A 9,191-nucleotide genomic window follows, 5' to 3' on the forward strand; every position below is an offset into this window, starting at 1 on the left:
GAGAACATTAATTTCTGGATGAACTATTCCTTCAAGACACGTTTGTTAATCATGGTAAGGCTTTTTCCCCAGAACTTAGATCAGTAAACATACTGATTCCAACATGAGAAGAAAAAAAAAAAAACGCTGACATTTATTTAGTTTTTACATTACCTTAAGCACATTGGTCTCATTGACTAATGTGCTTAGGGTAGAACAGACAGCACAGTCAATATAAAAATGGCTTTTTCACACTCAAAGCAAGGACGCAATGCTTTTAAACCATGTTTATGCTAAAAATACTCGTATAGTATTTGCACAAATTTGCATGTGAGGCTGGAATCATGGCTCTGTTCTCCAGGGATCTCTCAGGAAACCATTAGAAGTAACATTCAAGTGTTTTTTTTTCTTCTTTTTTTTCTGGTCTAAGATTCAGGAGTAGGCACTTACCCTGTCATGATCAACCTTCTGCAATTTATGTCTGAGAGATGCTTTTAAAGTGTCTGCATTCAACAACATCCAGTCCTGATAGTAATATAATCAAATATAATATATATTTATGTATGTAGATTCCTTAAGATGTACATTTGTGTTTTATTCAGCAAATGTGTAGTCTCATTACTTAAGTTGTATCTTTCATACTGTAAGTAATTCACACTTGTTTACTGCCTGGCTACTGCACAGAAGATACCTGTTACATTTCTGGATAGAATATATAACAATTTTAGGCATGAAAAGACAGCTCTGCTTTTAAATAGAAAAACGACATGTTTCATCAAAAGTTCACATCATAATCACCGTAATCTTCTATTCTACTAGATTTCCTTTTCAACAAACAGTCGGGTCTCTAACACGCCTATGTGGTTGTCGTACAGCACAGACGGTATTGCTTGGGACCACAAGGACTGTTCCACTACTCTTTACACATTTAACAGTCAGGTATGAGAAACAACACCTTCCTGATGTCTTAATATCATCTGTTTTCAGTGAATGGCCTAGAAATATCACACTGCATATTTTAGCAGCAAGTCTCTACCTCTCGCTAGTTACCACTGTTCCATTGCCACTTACCACACCTGACAGCTCGTAATGAGGGGCTATAGAGCTAGTTATAGATTTTTAGACATCGCTTCCATTTGAATTTGATGTCTGTTTCAAGGCAAAAAGATAAATGGCAAGTTGGAAAAGCAAGTCTCTTGCCTTGTCAATTTGCTTGTAGTTTTTGTGGTCCTCTGCAGGTGCAGCTTAAAATGCATTGTCCAACACATTTATGACTGTGGCTTTCACCTCAACAGCAGCTGGCATCCCTTTGCCAGAAATCCAGAGCCTTGTAAAGGGAGACTGCTGGCTGGTCTCAGACATCAGAGCCATTTTGGAAGGGTATCGCTTCAGTTCTCCATAAATGCAGTTGTTCCTCATAAAGACATAAATCAGAAAGCAAGCCACTGAGATCACAATGAAAAGCACACCAAAAGCAGCAATCAGCACCATGTCCCACCTCTCGGAGTCCTTTACGTCTTGTTCTAATCCTTTAGTTAGGACATTGACACATGTGGTGTCATGTTTATGATGGATGCTGTGAATGTCCACGCACACTTTGTATTGTGTAGCAGGGCTGAGATGTGTGAGATTATATACAGTCACGTCAGATGTTACCCTAGCTGTGAATGCCACCGTTGGATGGTTTGCAGTGGGCATTGTATACCACTTAATGTTTGGTGCCAGGCTACCATGAGAAGCATTCCAGGATATCAAAACAGAGTTGATCTGTACAGATTCGATGTTGACATTCAGTGAGTCATTGACAGGTTGTGGGAAGTATCCATTTACCTCCACTGAGACAGATTTCAGGTCTGCTCCAACAAGATTGTGTGCCACACATGTGTACAATCCAGCCTCGCTCTCAGTGATATCATAAATATCAAGTGTGCCTTCGGGGTGCATGTAGAATCTCGCAGAAATGGCATTTGGGATGACCCTTCTCCCTGACGGAGTCACCCAGTAAATGTCTGGCTCAGGTTCAGCAAAGGCACGGCAGTGAAGAGACACAGATCTCCCACTTTCCACACTGATTTGTGTGGGGAGGCCTTCTGAAGAGATGAGAGGCAGACAGATCTCCATCATCTCTCTGAAGTGAACCTGCCGCACATGCTGACCTTCAAACTCTGGAGGTTCCACACAGAACAGGGAATCAGGCTCCATGAAGCGAATGTTTGTCTTGTTCATGCTCATCCACCGTACAACGCAGTCACAGCGGATGGGGTTAGAGTGCATGCTAACCTCCCGGAGATTTGGGAGGGACTCCACTGTTATCCTGTGGAGGGCACTTAAAGCATTACCATTTAACATTAGAGTTTCCAGCCTCGGCAGCCTACAGAAAGCATTTGGATGTATGTAGGAAAGTTTGGGGTTGTTGGTGGCTTCGATTTTGGTCAGTTCTGGGAGGTTGTTGAGGGCAAAACTATCAATGGACACCAACTCAGGCATGCTGTTAATGCCGAGCTCCTTAAGATGGAGCATGTCCACAAAGTCACCCCTCTGAATTCGCCCAATGGGGTTCTTATTAAGATCTAAAAACTTGAGGCTCTTCAGATTCCTGAGAGCACCATGGGGTACCTTAGGGAATGTATTATCATAGAATGAGATACTCTCCAGATTGTCAAGGCCCAGAAGTGAGTCATCTGGTATCTGTGACAGGTTCATTCTAGTAAGAACCAGGCTGCGAAGGTTTCTCAGAGGCTTGAAGTTCATATCCTGAATAGAGAGGACAGGATTTTCCCCAATCATTAGAATTTCCAAATTTGGTAAGGGCTCAAACCATTCGCTTTTTATACTCTGAAGCCGGTTGGAGTTGAGGTGAAGTCTCAGCAAGCTCTGAAGGCCACGAAAAGCCTCGGGAGAAATTAAGGAGATGAGGTTATGATTTAGGTAGAGCTCCTGAAGGTTGGTCAGTTGAGAAAGGCTGTTGTCTGGTAGGGCACATATCCAGTTTTCCTCCATGTGTAGGGATAAGAGTTGAGGGAGGTGGCCAATATTGACATCACTTATTGATGACAGGTTGTTTTGGGAGAGATCAATCTCAGTGATGTTTGGCAGGTAATCCAAAGGGTGCTCAATCTTAGCAATGTTGTTGGTCTGCAGTAAAACGACTTGTGTATCAGATGGCAATATCATGGGCAGGTCAAAAAGTCCTAGGTCATTACAGTCAACAGTGGGAGCCTCCATATAGACAGAGCTAGGCGAAAACCAGGGTCTAATCTCACATACACAAAGTTTGGGACAACTGACTCTCTCTTCTGCAGCAAGAACCAAGGTAGTCACTGCAAGACCCACTAGCAAATAATCCGCAAATGATATGTCCTTCATATTGGCACAGTTCCCACCAGTAAGTAGTTGGTCCTTAAAGATTTTGTGGCAAAAGCACTTCACTTAAAAAATAATCAACCATTTGTGGCGATCACTTGAATCCAACAGAGGGCCTTCCCTAGGCCCTGATTGATGTGCTGTCAACAGATGCGATGTCCCGTCGCCAAGTCTCCCGTAATTCAGATTGAAGGTGGCGTATGAAATTTTACTGGTTGGGCAGATAAAGGTAAAAAGGTCACCATTAAACCTCAGGTAGCGGCGGTTTCAGCTAGGCAGAAGCAAGGTCGTTCATTTCATTTAATACTACAGATGATGCCATCATCAGCCTAATCCACTTCTACCTGAAGAAAATAAGAAGAAAAAGATGAAAAATATTAGCATATAATTACCGGAAAAATGCAAGGGCATCACTAAGGCAAGACAGAGGCATGCTGACATTTACAAAAGCCACATTAAAGCACTCTGATGTCTGCTGACATTTTATTCAGCAGTACCTTGCATGCTAAGCCTTTGACATACGGATATGGGTGTCCTTCACCTTGGATATTATTTTGGGATTCTGAAGCTGAAGTTCACTAAAATGTGTGAATTATGAAGCTTAGTGTGTTTGACATGTAGGCATTAATATTGCTGCTTATTTTTTTAAAGGGTAGCAACTCTTTGTTGTACTACGCAGAATACTGAAGAAAAATCAGCAATTCTGGGAGAGCTCTCCGCATCACTAGGGTTACTATGAAAAGTGCCATAGCCAGAATGCAAGTAAGCAAGACAGACAGAAAGAAAGAGACTGTTCCATCACACTATCATCCCTCTTTTCAACTTCAGTGCATAAGGAAGGTGGTGAGGAAGTGAGGATACCACAGAAAGTCTTCAGTAAGCTTCACAGACGGAGAAACACAGAGTTCATCCCTCAAGGCTCTTTGGAGGTGATAGTGTTTTTTGGTTGGGTAATTGGGGCAAAATGTGTGATTTTCCAAAGCAACAAGATTCTTAATTAATCCAAGAACACTCATAAAAAAGCTTCAATACAGGGACCTTTATGATGAACAATATTTTCAGCAACAGAATCTGTTTGAAGTATGATATATAGGGCCTTCCCCAGATCAGGTGATTTCTGTCTGGTGGGGGGTTACTGCACCTGATCTGTTGTCTCTCTATCACCGAAGTGTACTTGTGTTGTAAACAGAGACGCTAGGAACTACACTGAATTGTCCAATAGACAACGACCGTCAAATTGTTAAGCCTAGCAGGTAACGAGGGCTTTTAAATTTGGGTGTTTATTACACCTCATAGATGTGCCGCTACTCTCACGGTGGTTGGAAAATGGCTGCTTGACAATACCCGTGTCAGCCATAAATACTGGAAAATGCATCTAGTTTTCCTGACTGACACGAATGGCCTATTTTCCTGACGTGTTAAATGGAGCACTGCTCCTACAGCACCTGCATGTTCTCTCTAGTAGTGCAGGTTCACTACTAATGCAGTGCGTAGGCATGCTTGTCTGTTCAAAGCATAGTGTTAATGTGCAATAAATGAAACTGCAGTTTGTTTTTCTTCTAATCTTTCTAGTCTCTTGTTTTAAATTGTGATAGTTCTGGATCCCTGATTTTCCCAGATATTAAAGTATCAAGATATTAAAATTAGTACTTAGTATTTAATAAATGTTTAGAATTTAGGATGCATTTAGGAGAACTGTTCTGGCGGCCCACATGCAATGTTGTATCCTTCTGTCTATTTTCTGTTGTGCAGGAATGTTTTTTTCATCTTGCCCTTTTAGACAAGGTTATGCTTTTGATGCAGGGCCAGAGTTTCCGTGTTCAGTGATTTCACATCGTGAACAGGACCATTTAACAATGCACAATAAAGGCATAGTTCAATGGGGCATGAATAATTTGGCACTGCTATGAGTGTGCTAAATCAAGCTTTCCATAGTCAACAGCATCATCTGCAACGGTTAGATTTCTGTACATTATTTCAGAATGTAATTATTTAGCTACATTTTAAAACTGTGTGGCAGTGGCATCATTATTGCATATATGTTGTGAAGTGAGAAGAAATCAAATAACTTTTTTGTAATTGTAAGGCTACAAAATCGATACACTATCCTCCAGAAATAACCCTGTTAGAGCCCTAGTTTCTGCGATGGTAAATAATGTATTTTTTGCGTGTAATGGCTGGCTCATTATCGTGTTCTGGAGGCTGTTTCTGTTAGAGTATCTACAAAAAACACTCCCAGGAGAGGAGACACACTAATACAACTAAACCTGTATTAACCTCCACTGACTCTGTAACAGCAATAAAGGTATGGCGCACCCATTAAAAACTCCAGTCAAAGACAAATGAAGGAAATTAGGCTTAACCCAGTTAAGTGTAGGTGAGAACGTACAAACGTAAGAACTTGGAACAACACCGTGGCTCATAGAGCTTAAGTGGCAATACCTTGCATAGTGCGCCACGCTTTCAGACAGAGAGAAATTCAACTAATACCAGAGAAAATTGAATTTTAAAGATGGATGCCTCTAATCACCGTCCTGATGTACTGCAGAGTCAGTCAGCGAAATTGGAGAGAAGAGGAGTCAGAGAATCGTTCCCCGCCATTATTTGCCAGACCTGATGTCACAGAGCTAGCATCATCTTGATTGGGCTTGTAAAATATAGGGGCATGTTTGAATAAATGTGTCCGGTGGGCAGAAGCCCTACTGACCCTGGGAAGTAACTCAGGCTGAATGGTGGCAGCCCGGCTCCTGTGTTTGCTTTGGGCTGAGTTGTTTGAGATAGGCTGTAAATCTTGGGCTGGGGACTGATTACTGAGCTTGTGGTTCTCTTAAACCCCAAGTTAGCACCTCTGCAGATTGGAAAATAGCTGTAGCAACTCAATGTAAACTGCACTGGGGATAATAAAATGTTTTGTGTTTTTACATAGGGATACACATACATTAATGCACATTGAGGACACTTTTCTAAAAAGAGCAGATACAATAATGTATTTTGATTTGATGATGTTTTTTATTCCTTACAGTTCTCAAGCCACCACTTCCTAGCCACTCCATCTCCAGGTAATTGTAAGTTAATTGTTACAAGCACAACAAATATTTATTTTTTGGGTTAGAACATAAAAGTAACATTTAACTGACCAGCAAGCTTACATGGGTGTTTTAAATATATATGATGCCAGGTGTAGCTGTAGGCTTTCATTTCCAGTTAAACTTCTGTCAAACAGATCGCATGTACAGAAAGTAGGGCAGAGGTGGGATTGCTTCCTGTAGAAATAGAAATATTTTAGATGCAAAGTCGGCATTTCCTGTAGAAATAGCCCTTTGTATTATAGAGATGATTCAGAGGAAATATTGTTCAAATGGTCTTGCTCATTCATACAAATGTCTACAGAAAGACACCCCTGCTCTTACACCCATGCTCTCTCTCCTCATTGTGTTTCACTTAAGCTCTTACTTTTCCCCTCCTCTCTTCACATGCTCTGTGTAAGCTGTTCTCTCAGGCCTGGAGAAGACGCAAAGGGCCTAGGTGCCAGCCAGTTTGCATAGGCCTCTCAGTGGGTGGCATAGTCTGTTTTGCTGCTACTCCCACTGCCCTGTACTTCATTGATTTGCCATTACGCTATTTTCAAGGTAAGGGAAGAGTCCATTAAACAGGCTTTGCTCTGCAATGTGTGTGCATAATGAAGTTTCCAGTGCAATGCTCAAGGAACGTTTCCCTTTGCACCTGTTCCTATGTGCTCGCAAAATCAGCACCGAGTCGATGGTTAATGCAGAATCAATGTTCCAAATTAACCGATGGACCCCACAGGTTTCAGCTTTTCCACTGCCGTCATTTGTTTCCCTCAATGAATTCAAGTGTACATGAACAATTCTGGTATTTTGTAACTGATTGTTTGATGCTGATTTGCTCTTTTAGTAAAATCTAGTTTGTGCTGATATAAATTAACTTGAACGTCAATTCCTGAAGGAAATACCAGTGCTTGCAAGGCAGAAATAGGACAGTGGTGATGTTCTAGACAAGCACAGGTTTTAAGATTTGGTTCTGTGTAAATGAAATGCCAGATCAGAGCCACTTTTGCTGTTGTCATGACACTCAGCGTGCATCTTATTTTATTTATTATTTATTTTCTCTCTGCAGTGCATGGGACCTCGCACCCAACGCAACACTGTCTTTGCCATGTAACACAGTGTCCTAACTACATGCGACGCCGCGACACGATAAAAGGTATCTTTTTCATGTTAATTGGAGTTTTTGTCCTAACTAGCCACGGCGGCGACACACGAAATTTCTAATTTAGAAATGGTTTCTATTTCCGCGACGTCGCGGCTGGAACAACAACATACAAAAACTATATGACAGTAGATAATCTCAGGTGATTATATGCTTTATTCAAAGTTAAACGTGTCTAATATGAGTTTAAATATCATATTGTATGACCTTATAGCCATACTGAAAGCAACAATAGATAGTTTACCTCAGATCTTGAAAATAAATTAAAGATGACCGTTAAAACTGTGAACTCACTGCGAACCAATGAGTGTATTCAGTGTCACGTCGCGTTTGGTGTGGACACCCAAATTGCTTGTCGCTGGAATCTTGTCGTATCGCGTGTAGTTAGGACACGGTGTAAGAGTGACTTTAAACTCTTAAATGGATCTAAGGACAAAAATACCAATCGCAAGTCACTACGCAAATAGTTGCAAGGTGGAAGGGCAAACCACAATTTGTTTTGCAAATATTACAATGGATTTTGAATGGTAAACATCAATTACTTTTATTTATTTTTTATATTAGGCTAAATTCTTGGGGAAGAAAGTGAAAAGGGGTATATCAATACAGTTCTACCATGCAAGCACGAATTAATATATTGTATTTATTTGCTTATAAGCAAAAAGCATGCTATTCGAAGGTTTAAAGGTTTAAATGCACATTCTTGCAAAATTTGCAAACCAGTTGGCCAACTATTTACAGGTAGTTACTAGGGATGTGCGCGACGACTAATTTGACTGTCGACTAGTCTAAAAGCAAGAAACCCCCAAAAGATGGTAAGAAAAAAAAAAACTCTGTGCATGCGTGTAGCATATATAATAGCCTATATTTGAAATACTTAATCTATGAATCACACTGTCAAATCCCTCAATGAATTCCGCTTGCCACACACTTGCCTCACGTTATCATCATTTCCTTTTAGGTGGTCTTTAAAAAGAAAAAAAAAGAAGAGCATACACTCAACGTCGGTCAAAGCATATCTTATTTATTCAAATCAGCTGGGGAAATGCAGAACAATGGAAAATCAATCAATAGCCTGACAGAATTCTTAATCTTCATATAACGTTAGCCAACATATTAAAACACAAGTCAAAAACAATAGGAAGGTTTATCAAGAAATAGCATTAAAACGGCTTTTAAAAACATACTATAAAGCTATATTGTCTAAAAACAAAGCAATGCAACAATGCCCATTTTACTTACTCAGACCATGCGTTATTTGTTCAGTGAAATTATCAACGTGGTCTGGTGAAAGACGGGACCTGAGGCGATTATAATTCAAAATAATCCCACACCTTGCTCATCTTTCACATGGTCATTTTTGAACTCGCTGCAACTGACACGAAGAAAACGCATGTGAGGTCTGAGGCAAAAATGTAGTTTCCGCCCAGATAAACTTTTAAAAATAATGTATTATTTTTCAAACGTTTTATTTTAACTTATTTAAAATGTCTTAAATGCAATGATGGTAATTTGAATGATAAAATCAAGTGTTTTTTTTTTTTTCCTGTCGTGTAATCGACTATTGTTTTCAGTGTCGACTAGTAGGAGCTGTACCATTTAGTCGACTAGTCGACTAG

General features: G+C 40.3%; 1 protein-coding gene across 1 annotated transcript in view; it reads right to left on the reverse strand.

Moving 5' to 3' along the window:
- Positions 1-212: 212 nt before the first annotated feature.
- Positions 213-9,191, reverse strand: part of LOC107726057 (leucine-rich repeat neuronal protein 3-like) — an 11,999-nt gene continuing 3,020 nt past the window's right edge. The window contains exon 2 of the mRNA XM_016535533.1: positions 213-3,686. Within this exon, the coding sequence (XP_016391019.1) occupies positions 1,225-3,345 (2,121 nt within the window). The 5' untranslated portion in view covers positions 3,346-3,686 and the 3' untranslated portion in view covers positions 213-1,224. The remainder of the gene's footprint in view (positions 3,687-9,191) is intronic.

Source organism: Sinocyclocheilus rhinocerous, unplaced genomic scaffold, assembly GCF_001515625.1.
Source record: "Sinocyclocheilus rhinocerous isolate Xijiao unplaced genomic scaffold, SAMN03320098_v1.1 scaffold395, whole genome shotgun sequence".
Classification (NCBI taxonomy): domain Eukaryota; kingdom Metazoa; phylum Chordata; class Actinopteri; order Cypriniformes; family Cyprinidae; genus Sinocyclocheilus; species Sinocyclocheilus rhinocerous.